We start from the raw sequence: 19147 nt of genomic DNA, 5'->3' as shown, positions 1-19147 counted from the left end.
AACAAAGACAAAACAAACAAACACACCACCCCACCCACAAACAAAAGCAAAACAAACAAGAAAAAAAATCACACCAAAATCTGATAGAACAAATGAAAAATTCAGGGGGCAACTTAAAAAGTGTAACTTCTATGGAAAAATGAGAATACCTTTCAAAGCAATGTTGTTTTAAACAAGAATGCTGATATATGGAATCACAAATGAGCTTTCAAAGGAAAAAAAAAAAATATTTCCAGGGAAAAGTTTTCAATATAAAATTTTCCGTGTTTATTTAATGCTGCAAAACTGTTTGCCCCCCCCCTTTTTTTTTTAAATAACTGAAGAGTGAATCTCTCTGCTCAAGCACTGCTTCCCCCTCAATTGATCTAAAAGGTAGTAACCAAAATACCTAACTTATACACAGAATCTCCTATTATTATAACTTCAGATACATATTTCTCATTTTCATCATCAGTATTTAGCTTTGGATATTGATGATTCTAGAAATGTGTTTGGCTGGCCATATTAAATCTATCGCAATTGAGTGTTTTCTTCCTCCTTCCACAGCTCTGAAAAAGTGGCACTTATCAGTATTGCAGACAAGGAAATGAGAAAGCTTCAAATAGGTCCTTCCTAAATATTGAGCAGCTCAGTTCTGCAAGAATTTCCTAGGGCCTTGGCAGGTCACACATCTGGTAGGATGCATAGGTCCAAATTATCAAAAGGCCAGAGTTGCTGCAGAGGTTGCCACTGTGCAACATGCTCTCCAGCTGCCTGTTGGATCCAAGAAGTGGTCCTATGAAACTGCAACCAGCTGTCTCTGCCAGGTTTGTGAGTCCCTGAAACAAGCTGTGATGCAAAGGCTCTAAGTCTGGATGTTACCAGAACCACTGAAGCACCAGAGTGGTTCAGAAATGGACTTGAATCTTTGATCTGCTGCTGACCACTAAAAACCGGGAACAGGAGTGGAGTAGCAAGTAAGCCCATATTCACTGGAGCCAGGAATATAATTCTCTTCTGTACACTGAAATAAGCTGAGCTTTAAAAAAGTGCCTCTGGCAGACATTTCAGTGTCAAAACTGCAGCAGCAGAGGGTGGTATATGAGTGTTGTTATAGTGAAGTTTTACGATAGATTGAAAAAAATCCATATTTTGAAAAACTCACAACTTTATTATGCAGTCTACTGCTCCAAACATTTACTCTGACAAAATACAAGGAATGCAACTTCTCCGTAACACTGATTGTCATAACAAATGTAGTAAGTAGTAATTTCCTTTTCATTCACGTTTCCCATCACCTTTATACCTTGTTATTGCTTTTTTCCCTTCCTCTCCCTTTTTAGCTCCTCGTAGATCTTTTAGAAACCACAGTTCTTAACAAACCCATCTGCAGAATAAATTACTTTTCATATGCTAGCTATCTGTCTTTAGCTGTTTCTCATAACAAAGGAGCCATTTTTTTTTTTTTGTTTTAAACTATGATATAAAAACCAAAACCCAACAGCAGAAAAGATTTAGTAATGAAAACGGTACAGAGAGAACAGCAAAGCATTGCTGTGGGGCTTGATATTTAGAACCAGATTCAATGACCTGCTCCAAATACTCAGCAGCACCTTGGGAAATAAGGGACAACAGTTAAGCTGTATGCAGGACAAAACCAGTTGCTGATCTCACTATCACTACTTTTAAATGCAAATTATTTTTTGTATCTTCTTTCCAAGGTGTCACAGTGAGCACCAGTTCATTCCATGTTTGCTTAAGAATTTTTCACTGTAAGTATGCCTGGAGGACACAGAAACATTTTAATGAGATAATCTATTTGGAAAGGGAAGAATCTGTAATATTGTAATTAGAAGTGATGCTTTCATGATCCACTATAAAACTGAAAAACTAATAAATTAATATTCCATGTGATACCAAAAAGCATTGTTTTCTTATCTGAATTTGGGATATAAGGAAGAAAAACGTATTTGGCTACAAGCTTTGTGTTTTCAAATGAGAATACATTTCCTTCATTTTCACTATCTGCTTCAGGCATGACAGAGACTGCTTATTACACTGCTATAGCTTAAGAGATGGAGGGTGATATTTGTCCCAGCAGTACAGTTTACATTTGCAGCAGAGATGGTCTCAATCACATCTGCCCATCAGAGAAACTTCAGAACACAAAACCCAACCCTTGTATCAGCATTTTTGCCAGTAAAACCTCAGCTACTGAACTCTAAACATCCAGTTGTATCTGTTCCCAGATGAGACACAGCCCACGCAATCCAGTTTGGCCACAAGTCACAGTGGACTAACAAACACCACAGAACTGCTCTCTCTGCAGGTATCTGCTCAGGACAGACTAAACAAGTTCTGTGGAGCTGAGAGAGGAAAACCTCTAGCTTACCCACACTTTCTATTCTTGCAGTAGTTTTGGGAGAACAGAGGGAATTAAAAGCTGTTTTGATGAGGAAAATGAAAATAACCACCACTGGATCCCCTCACCACCTTCCAGTAACCCCAGTCAGATACTGAAAAAAGAGACAGATGTACAGCAACACAGAGGAGCATCACAGCCTGTTCTTTCTCACCCTTGCACATCTGCATCAGTTCCTTTGGAAACTGTGGTGAGCCCTGTGGTCCTCAGCTCCAGCGCTGGCCAAGCTCAACGCAAGGCTTGCTGACACAAGTCCCAAATTCTGTCACACTGACTCATGCTGTGGCCACTACTGGGCCACCGCCACACACCAGTATAAGCAGGTACATCCCACTGAAGAGGGCAGGGACCTGTGCCAGGCTGCAGAGGGAAGGAGCAGCCCAACAACTCCAGTAACCAAGGAAAGCTTGATTGCAGCCACTACAGTGCTACACAAAACCCAGTGCTGCTTAATGCAATCTTTTTGGTATCAAAGGTAACAAAAAGAAATCACTGCTGTAATAGGAATGAAGATTAGTTGCTCATTGTTTAGAACAGGTGCCCTTTTAAAAAGATTCTGTTGAAAGACAAAGAAAATAGAAAAGGAAGCAAAACCAGAAGATAAACAAAGGCCAGTTAGTCAGACACTGGAAGGAAGGAATGGGGCACTCTGTCTCATCTTCCTTTTGTTAAATAGAAGAGTTCACATGCTGTTTCAGTACCCTATACCCGGGAAATCGAACAAATCAAGACTTTTTGTTATTTCAGCGCAACTACTACCAGCAAAGGCGTGCTTCACATCTGATGACTAACTTAACAATAGGAAGCTCCAGCACATGAACAGAAAAATGCAGAAAAGTCAAAACTCTTAATTAAATTTAGTAAAGCATATAATGGAATGTGCTATGTGTTGAAGAACTCTTTCTTTGAATATTGTAGTCATTTAAGCAGCAGCTTTTGACAGTACTGAATTGTTCAATACCCTAACTTCATGTTTTAGTGATATGCTTTGCTTCTAAACATCCAAGGACTCCACACAAACAAAAATTTATGTGCAGAAGTTTGTTACTGGGTTTGAAAGTGATTCATTCATTAATATTTCAGAAATATTTTATATTGGAAAATAGTGTCTAGCCACAGAAAACACAACTCAGTGACAAAGTATTTTAGATGTCACACGTATCAGTGCTGCACATGTTCTTTGATTATATTAAAACTAGTATTCATAATAAAATTTGTCTTCAATCAAGCTTACAAACTACACAATGGTCTTCGGCATCAAGTAAAAAAATCACCTTTTGCATACTATTGTTTTCTTAAGAGTCAGCACAGAACAACTTTACAGCTTCTGCAAGCCACACATTATCCTACTGCACGCATGAGAATCAGCATGGAAACAAGAATGGCAAGGCAAAGGGTTTATACCTGCATGTAGAGTCTATACACCCTTGAGGGGAACACAGATTAGGAAAATCTCACTACTCAGAACAAATTCAGTATACTTCTTTTCAAACAAAAAGATCTGTGTAAATTGTGTGTGTGTCTAATAATGGAAAAAGTCTATATAGAGCACGTAGGAAGCTCAAGCCAATATTATAATATGAAGGATTAAGCTCCTGCAGAAATTTAAAACATACATTGCTCAACAGTGCTTATTTACAAAGTTGTTATTCAAACATCATTGACCATTATTTCACAAACCAATCTGTTTTTATAGGTCTTAATCCTATGAACGTTACTATTCTTGTCAATGCACTGCTACATTAAGAACAAGGGATCTTTCATACCAAGACTAACTTTATACTGCTTTTTCTGTTCAACTGTAATGAGGAGCATTGCTCAACTGATTACTTCATTAGCTTCGGCAAATTAAATACTATTTAATTTGTTAAAACACAACCTTAATTCCTAAACCTAATGTGTGGCTAAGAAAAATCCCCAAGAACAGCAGAGCTGTTATCTAGAAAAGTCTTAACAGTTTTTTGAGAACTCAGCAAACAAACACTAGGACAATTGACATCTTTCATGCTGTTAAATTTAGCTAAGAATTATGTCATGTTCTTCAGCATTAAACACTTCCCATGTTGCTGCAGCTTATGAAAACAAGAAGCCATGGGATTAGAAGGCTCATGTAATATTAGACACTTCATTATCAAGAGTAACTAGAAGGTCTCCAAATCATGAGCGTTATCGATTTCAATAATATCTTCAGGTTCCATCTTTGCTTCATTATGTCCCTCCTGTAGATCATCCAGGGAAGCCAGAGCCTCATTCGTATCGCTAGCAAAAGTCTCACGAGATGCATCATCATATTCTTGCAGGTTAAGCCCTTTAATAGCTTTTTTCATTTTCTTTCCTAGAACTTGTATTCTTCTCTTCTTAGCAGCTTTTTTGTTTTCATACTCCTTTTGGTTTTCCAGATAGAATATTTCCTTGAAAGAAAGCAAACAAACAAAAAGTTTGGCATATTCATTTTATTAGTGTTTCCTAAAGAAAACATAAAGAACTAAAAAAAAAAATTACTACAAATACTGTTCAATAATATTTAATTAAGGTGCACATAACTGACAGCAGAAGTATGAGGATAGACTGCACTTAAGGAAAATGTCCCATAAATAATTCTATAATTTCTGAGCGATCTCAAAGTGTATGTAAATAAGTATCACTTTTTCATTTCAAGTTTGCTCATGATACAAAACTGGAAGGAAGAGGTGCTAGACCAGAGGGTCAAACTACCATACAGAGGGACTTGTGGAGAAAACACGACCAAAGACTCTGTAACAACTTGAGAAAATTTTCTTCTGCAATTAAAATTTGAGCCCAGGTTTCACAATGTTTACTCTCACACATTTGTGAACTCCATTAACATCTTCTCTACTGCAAAATATGACTTTACATGTTTCCTCCATATTTCAAGGGGGAGAATACCATGCAGCAGAGCTAAATGTTGCTACATGCCTTTCTTTCCCTGCTTATTTTTTAAAAAACATAAATAGCATACAGAAAACATGAATGCTTTTTTTCTCCCAAAAAGCTGCAAGTCAAGTGCTAAGGATACACAAATCTGTGAGTTGTATACGTGACAACCTCTATGATGACAGGATTACATATACTTTTCCCACAGGTTTGTATGACAAAAGATGTCTCATGCCATCAACCATTCAATTTTCTTCTGCATGCATGCTGTATGGCAACGATGTCTTACTTATTACAGACCACCATCATTGGATGAGCCCAATTTAAGTTTTATATTAATAATTTAGCTTAATGAAATGTGTTTTAAACAGAATTAATCACTGAGAAGGTTGCATGATTAATATGCTGTCTGCTTCACATTACTTAGTAAGCTAAATTTGCTGAAATTTTAAACTGTATGTTGTAAAGTTCCATTCACATCCACCAAACTGTTATCTACTTAATGAAAACAAAAATACAGACCATTAGGAACATCTGCAAGATAAGGCCTGTTTTGCACTTTGCTCAGCAAACCAGGATTCATTTGGACAGAATAACACTTTCAAGGCCAGCACAAAGCGGCTCTGGACTATGAACAACGTCTGCAGCTAAAGAAACCAAGGGCCTGTGTGAAGACAGTGAAAGAAGAAGCAAGAAGACCCCAGACTCACATATTACTATTGGACTGAATCATCATGTGAGGGGCAGGTAAACAGTCCCTGAGAGTCCCAGGGACTTCTATGCTCGGCACCTCTGCAAAGGCACCCAGCTTAAGCCAACCCTGCTGCTAACTACATCATTAAATTATTTATTTCTAAAACTTCAATGCCTAAGAGTTTGCTTCATGAGACCAAGGATCCAGACTTTGGAGTGACCTGAAACCAGGTCACTCCCTAGAGGAGAGGTAAGCAGGCTGAGATGAAGAATGATGAAACTTTGAAATCCTAGCCAAGTGATATAAGGAATCGGGTGTGCACATACAATTCTTTGGCTATAAATATATATAATCTCTTACCTGCTTTCCCTTACCCTCCATGTCTTTCATATAGCTGATGAAGTCTGGGGCTAAGTTTGGATCCAGCTGCACCTAGACTCCTCTCTGAGACAGAGTTTAGAGAGCAAGGGGGTCCATTCTGAACCTTATGACTCAACAGGAGGGCCTCCCTCTGCCCTTCTGCATCTCTTGTCCTCACATACATCACTCTAAAATTACTCTCACCTGATCTTGTTTGGCATATTTCATCCATGCAGTAAATAACAGAGTGAACCTTGCTACTGAACTCTGTTAAGTTGCACTTTTCTTGAAGTGATCTAAACATTGCTCTGCAGAAAGCAGGACCCTAAGTCACTCATCTGCAACACATTCCTAGTAGAAAAAACCCCAAAATTTACTTTGGACAATTATCCGAACTCTTGACAATTTTACCTTGATTTGTTCTTCTTTGATGCTAGGTGTGTTCTTCAGCAGGTTTAAATAAACTCCCCCTGGTGTTCTTCTCCTAGTGCCATTCTTAAGAGGGAAAGAGTCAATTAGTACTAGTAAGCTTATTATGTAAGTGTTAATAAAAACATAGCATCTAAGACAATGCTTTGCATTGAGACAGAATAAAAGAATTTAAGTTCTGCTGGTTTTAGGTATTACATAAAACCAATCCTGGTTATGTATTATTCGTGCCTGAACTAGTTATAAGAAGGTCAACAACCAGCTTGCTACATTTGGACAGGTGAAGTATTAGGTTACAAAAATTTTGCTTTAGAACATGATACTGAAACTGTTCAACTACATACTTGATTTGATTTTGGTAGAGAAGAAACAAAACACAAATAGTATTCTAACTACTCTCACAATTATCTGCAACAATGTATATAGTAGGCTAAATATTCAGAACATCCCTAATGCATAAACCCTGTAAAATGTCAAAAATTAATTTTATAAAATTATGTAGATTTTTAAAAATTTATTTTGCTCAGTAGTTCTACAACATATCTGCAGGATTTTCCATTTCTTTCTAAGGTATATGAACACAATAGGTACTTTAAAGTTTTTCCCCACAACACATTAGTTCCATGCTTCAACACTTTTTGGTGTAACAGCACTGGTGCAATGTGTCATACTGAAGCACAAACTGACTCAGATATGAAACCTCTGTAAATTATAAGTACTAATTACCATACTATTGTACAGTTACCATTCATAGTATATAAAGGTGAATTGTTACTCCAGTGCTCTCATATTGTATTAAATGTGATAATTTGCTGCTAATCAACAAAGTAAAATACAATCCAAAACTTCTAAGACAGAGGTCAATTTATAAGTATGTTCTTAAAACAGCTGTTACATACTTCTAGCATCCTATCAGCACAATATCCCAACCAAGAAAACCAGTATGATCTGCCTTTTGAATAATGTTCTCTGATCTGCAGCCAAAGGAACCTATGCCACCAGGAGTTACGGAGTTATGTCCTTTCATCTCCGCTGCAAATATTTGTTAATAAATACTTTAATCCTTCATCATGACACTAGACTGCTTCTAAGACAAGTCACTAACTGGAAGGTGTTTGTTTGTGTGTTTAGGTTTGTGTGGGTTTTTTTTTTTTTTTTTGGTGTTGGGGGTGGTGGTTTGTTCTTTGTGTCGGGTTGGTTCTCTTCTTATTCCATCTCCACTTTTTTCTCCTCCTCTTTACTTCCAATGATGGAACTTAAAACATGTAAATTATAAACAAATGCTTTAAAATACTTACTATTTTCTTTTCACTTTTTTTTTTTCTTCTGAACCTTTTCTGCACTGAGGCTCATTATGAAAAAAAAACCCCAAATTATAACGAGAAACTGATAATCTAACCATTATGTATTGGATTTTTACCATGATTTGTAACAGAAATCAGTAGTCAGTTTTGCTCTACTGCTACACAAGCCAATGGCTCTTTAATAAAGCTAACAGACTCCCTTTTGAAGGTTATTCTTCAAGTGCGATAACAGAAATACTGAGTATGTTGACCTCTGATGGCATGTTGATAAACCCAGCAGATAAGTCAGTGCTGTCAAACGTCTACCTGACTTACTGAAGCAACATACCAGAGGCTTTACCTGGATCCTAACTTTACAAGTGTTAATTCAAGCTTCAGAATCCTTGACTCTTTAATCTGCCAGGGAAACAATCCCAAGGGGAGACAAGAGTAGCAGATCCAATGTTACCACTGCAAATCAGATTCTAATCTCAGTACAAAAAGTTGGGTAATTTCCAGGTTCATTCATTGCATTGTTTACTCAAATCCTGATGAGAAATTACATTAATACTTATAAAGTGACTTTCATGGTGAGGGAAGGCCATGAAACTCTGAGAGCGCCTGTCCAACATGGAAGCTGTGCAACAGTACTACGTAAGTATTCTACAAGTTGTGTGTGTGTGTCCCACTGCAAACCCATAATATTACGTTTTTCTTACCACTATGAACAGTCCACCATTTTGTTCCACTTCAGCTGTTTCCATGAGCAGTTCAATAGCTTTTCTTTTCCCAACTATCTTTACCACTCGGGCAATTAAGTCTTTCTTTGGCTCACAAAGCCTTAGAGAAGGGGGAAAAAAAAAAACAAAAGGCACATTTCTTGTTAGTATAATTTCTGGAGTAAAGTTGACCATGGAATTTTCGTAATTAATAATTCATTCTGTACAATGTAAAACTGTGCTAAGATTAAGAGAATCTATACATGTAAATGTGCTTCAGTGGCTTATTGAATCAGATATCAAAATACTGAGCTTCTGAGGAATAGTTTTTTCTGAAGCACATATTTTTAAAATTTGTTTCAATGAAAGTGCATTATTTTTCTTCTGTTGCTATGTGAAAGATTAAACCAAGTAAGAGACTGCAAAGATCTGTATACATCTCTGAAATGAACATATAAAAGTCTGCTGTGTGTTTAAACAGTTAAAATTACAGCACCTTTTACAGTTAAATCAACAATTAACTGGAGACACCATTAAGTGTAAAAATTCTCCCCTGGATTATTTGCCAGTCAGACAAACCTACAAAATTAAGAAGAAAACAGTCTGTTGATTAATCTATGATAACCTATAAAATGCAAACATGAAAAAAAATTGCAATGTTACTGTGTTAAATTGTATTATTTTGTTAGCAATGATGTCCTCATACAGAAATTTTCATTGTCAGCCTACATGAAGGGAGAAGCTTATATACAATTAATTCACTGTGTCAAAGTATGTACTCCCACTGGAAAACATCATAAACCCACAAATCAATAGCACTTGTCCAGAGCAAGAGTTCATATGCTAAATTCTATTTTTTTCAATGACAAAGCTTCTCATTAAGCAGAGTCCCAAGCACTACAGCTCAGTGGTTTTATACTTTGCAGAAACACAGAGCACCTGATTACCAAACTTTCTTGAAGATCACTGTTTACCCTAATTGCTTCAAGGGAACGTAAGTGTGCTATAAGGTTGCATATGTTACAATGGCTGCATAATACGAGGTGTCTGACCACAGATGTGAACAAGTATTTAGAACAATCAGGCTAGCTTCACCTGCTTCAATGGTATGACTGAAGTTACCTGAAACTACGTGTTAAAGCTTCCATTTTAGTGACAGTTGTTCTAATCCAACCCACTTAACTTTAAACTTTGTGATTAATCTCACTAAGTTCAATGAATGATAAGGTAACGGAAGGTAAATACTTTCTTAAATGTTTATAGGACTGAGTTCTAAATTGTGAGTTATCAGAAAAGACAGAAATGTTTATCAACTTTAAGATAATGAGGATTCCCCACAGAGGTAGTTAAATAGAACTTTTGTTAGTAGCAGTGGCAGTTTAAACAGTCAAATTCCCACTTCGGGTTCATTCTGGCCCCTGCACAACCCTCCTCTATGCGTGCTTTAGCAAGCAGCTGTGCACTGCAACAGGAACTCAACACGACAAAGGGCAAAAAACGGCACAAAATGGTCAGACAAACTCTTCGATTTTCAGTTCACTGTATGGGCCAGCACAACAAAGTGTTATGAACCCAGGCACGGATGGCACAGCAGAGGCCAAACAACATTGCTGTGATGTGTATAACCACCATCCTACTAATGCAGCTCAGCACCACAACAAGAAGAGGCTTCTGCCCTATTTTGATGAAGTTCAACGTAAAAAAAATATTATTATGAGAGATGTGCCCAAAGTTTTCAAATTTTTAAATGAGAAGCTACTGAGAACTGGTAACGGCATTAACAATTGCCTAATTGCTGTATTTCAGCATCTGGTAATACCAAGAATCACACATAAGAAAGCAACAATGATCAGTAAACCCAGGTTTTATCTAAACACCAAGCTAACCATCAGTAAGTCTTGTAACTCTTTTTCCTTATTGAACATAATTTTATTCCCTTGCACCATCAGAAAAGGATTGTGGCAGTTTAAGTCAACCTAAGTATGACTGACTGCAGTCACAGGCCCTCCCTCGCACCATCAGTCCAGTGCTGCCAGCCTGAGCTCAAAGGAAATTGTGCAGCAAATTGGTCTGCAAAACAAATTTGTTTGCAAACTAACTCTTCAAAAAAAGCAACAGGCTTTTGGACAGGTAAGTTTCTGACTCAGCTCAGTGTAGAATACTAGCCAGATTGTGAAAAGAATTAGATGGTGGTGAGCGTGCATACGGCTGGAACCTGGTAACCCCAACACTGGCTGCCATAAATTAGCACAGAACTGCAGCTCAGTTTCACAACACAGAAAGAGGAAAGGCTTGATTTTGTGCTGGTATCTAACCTTGGCACAGCCCTCCGTTACAACAGCAGCAAAATGTTTTCTTAAGACAAGTATGCTTATAACAAGACAAGTTCCATGTAAAGAACACGTGTAATTCTGAAGCTGCGCTCTCCAAAATACTACACAGTCTTACTCAGCTATGGTTTCAAGGATTTATAACTTATCCAGATTTTCATGGTGACCACAGCAGGTGTTCAGTGCTATAAACTCCAAAGTCATGGGGCACTTCCTAAAAAAACGCAGCACTATATCTTTGTCATGAGAAACAGCATTTTTCCTTGCCCTTGTTCTCAAATAACAAAACCATTCTGGTGGATCCTTAAAAAAAAAAATAATTAGACAGTATTATCAGATGCTCCTACAAGATACAAACCACAATGCTCCATTTTAATCCCATAATTTTGGAAACGCACACAAGATGCTACTATTTTTTGTAATCTGCTATGACATTGTACATACTTAGCAGGAAGAAAGCTTTTTTCCCCCCCTCCTGTTGTAGGAAAATAGGAAATTAGGATTTTAGGCCCATATCAGTGTTATAAGCTGTGCTGCTAAGGCTGAAAGTCTCAGCTTGTCCCCTGTATAGTCCTTACCCAGAACCATGAGCGTGGTTACCTTATGCTTGCTTTGTACCCTTAGTTAAGACATTGATAAATGCTATTCTTAGGGTTGCTGATTTCTATGCTAGACTGGTGAACTATGGATAACAAATGAGACAGGTGGAACTTCAAAAGAAGCTAGCCCTGCGACCCGATGACCTGTCGTTCTGTACTTGCCAAGAAAGAAGAAGTGGAACCTGCAGACCACTGGAACGGAAGGAACCTGAGGATGTCGACAGTGATAGATATCGACAGTGATAGACAGTGATAGATTTTGCTTAGTTGCATAATACCTGTTAGAACCCTATATAATGACTAGTTATACTGCTGTATGATTGTCACTCTCTGAGGAGGTGACCCAACGCTGCTGTTCCTGTGAATCTTCTACAATAAATACTGCTCAGAGTAACCCACAAGAGTTCGAGTCTCTATCCAGCGCCTACCTACGACCTTTTTTTTTCACCTCCTTTCCATCAACAGTTTACCAACACTTAAGGAAGTGAGGATACACTGTTATTAAACTCACCGATAAGCAATTTCATCAGCCACCTTTTCCTCTGAATCTTCTTCCGTTATCTCGTATCTTCCTTTGTATTTCATTTCTTGTCTTTCACCCAGTCTATCTTTTACAGGGCGCTTCCTCTTGAGAAAGCCTTGCCTATTTTCTTCTTCTGCTGGCAATGTTTTCTTATCATCATGCATGTATTCATCCAGTTCTTTATCTAAAGTCTCTGCCTCCTTTTGTTGAGCTTCCTTCATCAGCTTTTTAGCCAATAAATAATTGTAAGTTTCAGACTGTCTGCTTCTGTCAATACTACCATCCATGCCAAGAATCCCAAGTTCAGTAGCCACTGCATCCTGATTCTGCTCCTGGAGCACCACACCCCAAATGTTGTTGACCTTCTTACCACCTAGAGCAGTTTGGTTTTGGTGGCTCTGGCTAAGCTGAAAAGGCTCAGATTTAGCAGGAGGAGAGTTGAAACATTTCTGTCGTTTTCGTTTCCACAGACAGCTGTCATCATCAGATTCGGAAAAGCTTTCGTCACTTGAACCCACACTTTTGGTTGTCCGATAAGGAACACTTGGTGCACACAATGAAATGTTGTTCTGGAGTGATCTGCCTGAGTCATTGCCATCATGTAATTTCTGAAATGAAAAAGTAAATGCCATTAATTTAATTACTCTTGTAAATTAAAAGAGCTATCAAGTCATGTCAAAGATTTGATTAGGTAGCAAACTTGATTCTGACTCATGCGACTGTTTGGGAGGTCCTCTACGAGCATCCTTTGAATGACAGTTGACAGGAGCATGCTATGAAACTTCCGTATTTTGAAACTAAAATTATTATGAGACTGGAAAAGCTATTAAAGTCCTCAAATCAAATAAAGATGCAATATGCAGCAGTTCTAAGAATTATTGAAAAAGCAAATCACCAATCACCACGGCCACTTCGCAGAAGTTGTTTTGGTTTTCGTTTTGGTTTTTTTAACGCTATAGAAATTAATATTCTCTCCAGAGTCTGAAAGGAATCAAAACTAGTGATACGCAACCACAGCAGTGTTCTCAGAGACTCAAGTGAGAAAAAAAAATGACCAAAATACCCAAATCCAAACCCATAAAACCTGGATGCTGTTCTACCTTTGAGAAGCTGACAGTGCAATTCTGGTTCAATCACGACAGAACCAGCCAGGGATAGTAGTACCTTACAGAAGAACTGGGGTTTTCTTCCTTTAAACCAACAAGACACCACAAGACTCACTATGGTTTCTTATTAACTAGGACAAAACCCCTAAATGTTTCAACCTGCTTCACAAAAAAGGCCTCACTGCTACAAAAAAAATTCAATAAATGCTATTTCCTGACACAGCTGACAGATAAACTAAAATACGAATGCCAAACCTGCTCAAATTTGCATAACCTGCAATAGCACTAGGGTAACATAACCCAGACTTCTAGTCCCAATTGCTGGAAACTTTTGGTCTTGATGTCTGTGCTAATTTGAAGCAAGCATTTTCCTTACTTAAAATTCTATCTTTTCCCTAACTGGTTTTCTATCATAAAGTTAAATTCTATCCCTTGATCTTTAAAAATAAGATCTCATTCTTGAGTTTCAGATGAAATAAGAATTATTTCTTTAACCTCACTGCTGTCACCATCATTTGGCACCATTTCTTCTTTCTCCTATTAGAAATAGGAGAAATCAGAAAATAAAGTCTTCAGCTTATTTTATCATGCTATGAAATAAAATCCTTTAATATAAAATATATTCCATCATAAAACACACTAACAACTACATAAATTAAAAACAATCCCACATCTGTAATAATTTATTTTGTGCTACACATCCTAGAACTATATTGCAAATAAATCAAAATATCTAAAGAAAATAAAAATTCTTCCACATGCAAGCATCATAATTTATGCTATTTCGAAATATATTTTCCTGCCCATGCACCACAAGTTCCTCATAAACACACGCTCACATGAAAGCAATGTAAGACACTTGAAAACAAATAACATTTCTTCAGCTGTTCACAAATGCAAAAGAATTGTGACGTCAAGGGAAAGCAGCAGTCGACACTCTTTGCTTTCACGCGTTTTTACAACTGTTTATTTCTATTGTTCTTGAAGCGGCCAAGGGAACCGGTGAGCGCTCTCTTTGCTCACCAAAGCCGCTGCCCAGCGACAACAAAAGCCTTCCCCGCCCCCCGGCAGCGTGCGCGTTTCCCGGGTGAACGGTCACAGAGGAACACGCCGGTTCCCGGGCCGAGCACCATCCCGAGGGAAGAGCCCCCTGACGCAGCCGCCCGGGCCGCCCCTCCCGGAGGCACCGAGCACCGCCCGGCCTCGGCCGCGTCCTGTCGCCAGCGGGCTCGCCCAGCGTCTCCCGCCTTCTGGCCGGGAGCGGAGCACCCCGGGCGGCGGGGCCTCTGCGGCCCTCTCGCTGCGTTGTCCCAGTTGGGCCTTCCGCGGCCCGGCGCCAGGGGTGGCGCGGCGCCGCCTGGAGCCTGGGCCTCGCCCCCTGCCACTTTCCCCTTCTCACCTGCTGCGGCTCCCCCGGAGAGCCGGCGCCGGGCATGTCGGAGTCCGAGTCAGAGAGCTCGCCATCCTCCACGTCTCCCTCCAGGCCCCGCGCCTCCAGCGCCATCTCGCCGCCGCGGTGCCGGAGAGCGGTGTAGGGGCGCGGCGCCGGGCGGGCACAGCCCCGCTGCCTGCTCACCAATGGGGAGAACGAGCGGCTGTGACTAGCCGCGCGGTGCGTGTCGGGAGCGCCGGCGGGCGGGCGGGCGGGTGGGAAGGGGAGGCGGGCGTTTCGCCATCTTGTCAGCGTGTAGGGGGCTGGTGCTGCCGCGGCAGGGTGTCTTCGAGACCTCCCGGCGTGTGTAGCCGTTGCGGTTGTGTAGGTGGCTGGTGCTGCACAAATACGATGTTTAGATGAGACCCTGCCCCGGTCTGCTTTACCGCACGGCCGTGCGCACCCGTCACCGCAGCGGCCAAGGGGCCGCCCAGGGTACCGGCCGAGGCGTTGCTGCTACTCGGCGCTTGGGGCTACAACAACAAAACGCGAATTAATAAAATGGCTTGCTTTGGTTTCTACAGCAGATTCTTGACGTATTTCCTGAGAATTACTGGAGGAAAAGCGTTTCCTACTTGCACAGTGTCACTGAAAAAAACCCCAGAAACTTGGAGAAATGTCTGTTTCTTACTAGTCAGCAGGGACTAATTAACCTCCCAGGTCCATCTTACCCTAAATTATTGTGTAGTCCTGTTTGTTAGTTTATGTATGACTTAACCCATCATTTCTGCACTGCAAAGCTAATATGTCACTATGAGGGTGTATCTATGGGTCTGTAACACAGGGCACTGAATATTAGGTAATGGTTTGATAGAGTGTTTGATAACCTGAAACTGAGCTACTTGTATTTATCACTACAGTCCAATCCAGTTCAAATCAGGCAGACAAACTGTTAAATCAGTGAAAGGACTTCTTCCCTCCCCCCAAAAAAGAAAAAAAAAAAATCTCAGACTGAGTAAAGCACAAGGTAGGAAAGTCCTACCATATCTTTTAGGGCTGCTAAGAATCTGTCAGGCAACTAAAAGAAGTCTGATGATAGAGTTTATAATTGCTTTCTGTGAGTAATGACATGTAAATGTGATGGTATTTGGTGACACAGGAGTAAAATAGCTAGGATGTGAGAAAGCGATGAATGAATATACACAATGTTGGACAGATGGACCAAAGGTCCAGTATCTTCCGCTGCTATAAACAGATGTCATTTATATAATTTCATCTGAAGACAGATGTGCAGCTGTAGAAACTAAACTGCACATTTGAATCTCTGCTCAGGGTGAGAGTGAAGTGTTATACTGACTTACATCATCTACATCTACATCTACATCTACATCTACATCTACATCTACATCTACATCTACATCTACATCTACATCTACATCTACATCTACATCTACATCTACATCTTCTACATCTTCTACATCTACATCTTCTCCCAGGCAGTTAGCAATAGGACAAGGGGGCATGGGCTTAAACTCTACCAGGGGAAATTTAGGCTGGATATTAGAAAGAAATTCTTTACAGAGAGAGTGGTCAGGCATTGGAAAGGCCTGCCCAGGGAGGCAGTGGACTCGCCGTCCCTGGAGGTTTTTAAACTGAGATTGGACATGGCACTTAGTGCCATGATCTAGTAAACGGACTAGAGTTGGACCAAGGGTTGGACTCGATGATCTCTGAGGTCTCTTCCAACCCAGTCGATTCTGTGATTCTGTGATTCTGAGAAAAACCCTATGTGATTGTTATTTCTTCACAAATTTTCACAAATACTGATTCTTCAATAATGGGAAATAAATCATGCTGCCATATTTTGTCTAAGAACCGATGTTATTCCCACTTGGTGTGCTACACAAATGGGAAGAAGTGAAGAGATTGCTGGTAGGCATCCTTTCAGCCGAACTCCAGAAAGTGAGCATTTACTTCCATGATAGACTATGATGGTCAGTGGTCAGCAACTTCCCTTTGGCTATGCCAATTAGGAGTTCAAAGGAGGTTCTTTGGGTTGTTTTAGCTCAGATTTAGGCCAGATAGATCAATTTATCTTTTGTCTTCCTTCAGTAATTAATATATTTCCTTTGGTAGTTAATACACAGTCCCTCAGCTGTGTACACAAAGCAGTGGAGCAGGATGCAGCTTAGAAAGGCCTACTGTGTCTCTGGGTAGAATTTGAAAATCTTGAGTTAGGCACTGAGGCTCCTCATGTAATGGTGAGCTAAGCAGAAATCTGCTCATTGACATCCAAAGCAGGGAGCTGGGAACAACTAAGCGAAGGGAATGATCTTTACTGTTGCCTGATATCTCAGTCCACAGCTAGGTCCATCACTATTGGTACCATGCAGACAAGCAATGGTTCCATCCTGCCAAATCAGATGTGTTACTTGCACAAAAATAGGAATACAAGACTTAGTAAGCTGTTGACAGTTCCTGCCCGCTGCTGGAGTCCCTCCAGTAATTCCTTGTCCTTCTTAAACTGGGGAGCCCAGAACTGGATGCGGTACTCCAGATGAGGCCTCATCAGGGCAGAGTAGAGGGAGAGGATAACTTCCCTCAATGTGCTGGTCACACTTTTCCTAATGCACCCCAGGATACCGTTGGCCTTCTTGACAATATGAGTGCAATGGGAATATATGAATGCAATATGAATATATCAAATACCTGTCAAACACAAGGATTCCACACAAGCATCCAGTCACACAACACACAACACATGATGTGGATAACACATCCTCTGTGAATTGTATCATAAAACACCTAATGTATCCCATCACATAGCACACAATGTGCTAATTGTATCATAAAAGTTAAGGCCTAGCTGTGAATATCTATGAAAGGACCTCCTAGGATTTGTGTTTTAAGGACCAGATCAGGAAGCTCAGTGTAGCTAAATGAGGAGGGGTACAGGTGGGAAAAGATACACAAAACCTGACATACACAGCAGAGATGGGTGCTGAGATTATCATCAAAGTAGCTAGTCACATGAAGCAGTTCAGTGTTCAGGTGGAGTTCAAAACTAAATGAAATGTTAGGAACTACTAGGAAAAGAATGTAACATAGAAAACAAAATTTTCATACTGTCTAAGCCCGTAATGTGTCTGCAATTTGTACACTGGGTACTGCTTTGGCTCCTCTCCTTTGGAAACGTAGAAGGGCAAGAAAAGCTGGAGTAAAGGGTAACAGTGTAAAGCCTTCAGGAGAAATAAGTTAAAGACGACTGAATAAGACAGAGATCTGTAGAATAGTGGTTGCAATGTTTCCCTTTTTCCAGTAACTAGGACTTCACCTGCCTGCCATGACTTCTCAAATGTCATGGAGAGTGGCTTGGCAACTACACCAGCCAGTTCCCTCGGGCCTGTAGTATGCATCTCGTCAGGTCCCATAGATTTATGTACGTTCAGGTTCCTTAAGTTCTCACAAACCTGATCTTCACAGTGCGAGGGACTTTGCTCCCTGTCTTGCAGTTGATCCACTCAAGAAGTGTGGGAAGAGAGCTCACCAGTGAAGATGAAAGCAAAGAAGTTGTTGAGTACCTCAACCTCTTCCTCGTCTATTGTTACCAGTTTACCAGTCCTGCTCATCAGGGGTGGTACACTCTCTCTGACCTTCTTTTTCTGGTTGACATACCTGCAGAAGCCCTACTTGTTATTCTTTGTGTCCTTGCTAAGTTCAGCTCCAGCTGCACTTTGACCTTCCTGACCTCGCTTCTGCACAACGAGACAGTGTCCATATACTCTTCTCAGGATATCCATAGCTGCTTCCCCAATTTCTTACACCTGGGGATCGTGAGCTCTTGTGCTCTGTGGAAAGCGTCCTTAAAGATCTGCCAGCTCTCTTCTGCTCCCTTGTTGTGGAGGGCAGTTTCCTGACTCATTGAAGAGCTGGAAGTTGGCTTTCCTAAAATTCAGGGTCTTGACTTTACTCTTTGCCCGTTGCACATCCCTCAGGACTGCAAACCCCATGAGTGCATGATCACTGCAGCTCAGTCTGCTGCCAATCTTGATGTCACAGATTAGCTAACTTGCATTGATGACCAGGTCCAGTGTTGCATCCCCCCTGGTAGGGCTTTCTGCTACCTGGCTTAAAATGTTATCCTCAGAGCACCCCAGGAGTCTTCTGCGTTGCTTACAGCTCAACATGCTACTTTTCCAGCAGATGTAAGGGTGGTTGAAGTTCCCCAGCAGGACAGGAGCGTGTGAGTGCAATGCCTTCTGTGGCTGGAGTAAGAAGGCTTCATCAATAGTCTCCCCCTGATTGGTTGGCCTGTAGTAGAGACCAGCCAAAAGGTTCCTCTTGTTGTCTTGGTCTCTGATTCTTACCAATAAGCTTTCAGTCTGCTCGTGGCTATTCTTCAGAGACTGCTCTTCACACTTTATCCGTCTCTTGAT

At 40.3% G+C, this 19147-nt stretch overlaps 1 protein-coding gene across 1 annotated transcript; it reads right to left on the bottom strand.

Annotated features, from left to right (window-relative positions):
* Positions 1-1129: 1129 nt before the first annotated feature.
* On the bottom strand, positions 1130-14955 carry PHAX (phosphorylated adaptor for RNA export). Its single transcript, XM_065045692.1, has 5 exons — positions 14739-14955; positions 12222-12841; positions 8782-8902; positions 6762-6845; positions 1130-4812 (listed from the first exon to the last, which is right to left on the bottom strand). Exons 1-5 carry the CDS (start codon positions 14841-14843, stop codon positions 4543-4545), a joined length of 1200 nt encoding a protein of 399 aa, XP_064901764.1. The 5' UTR covers positions 14844-14955; the 3' UTR covers positions 1130-4542.
* Positions 14956-19147: the final 4192 nt, after the last annotated feature.

The sequence above is a fragment of the Columba livia genome, chromosome Z (assembly GCF_036013475.1).
Source record: "Columba livia isolate bColLiv1 breed racing homer chromosome Z, bColLiv1.pat.W.v2, whole genome shotgun sequence".
Lineage (NCBI taxonomy): Eukaryota > Metazoa > Chordata > Aves > Columbiformes > Columbidae > Columba > Columba livia.
This window is presented reverse-complemented; position numbering and strand designations above follow the sequence as displayed.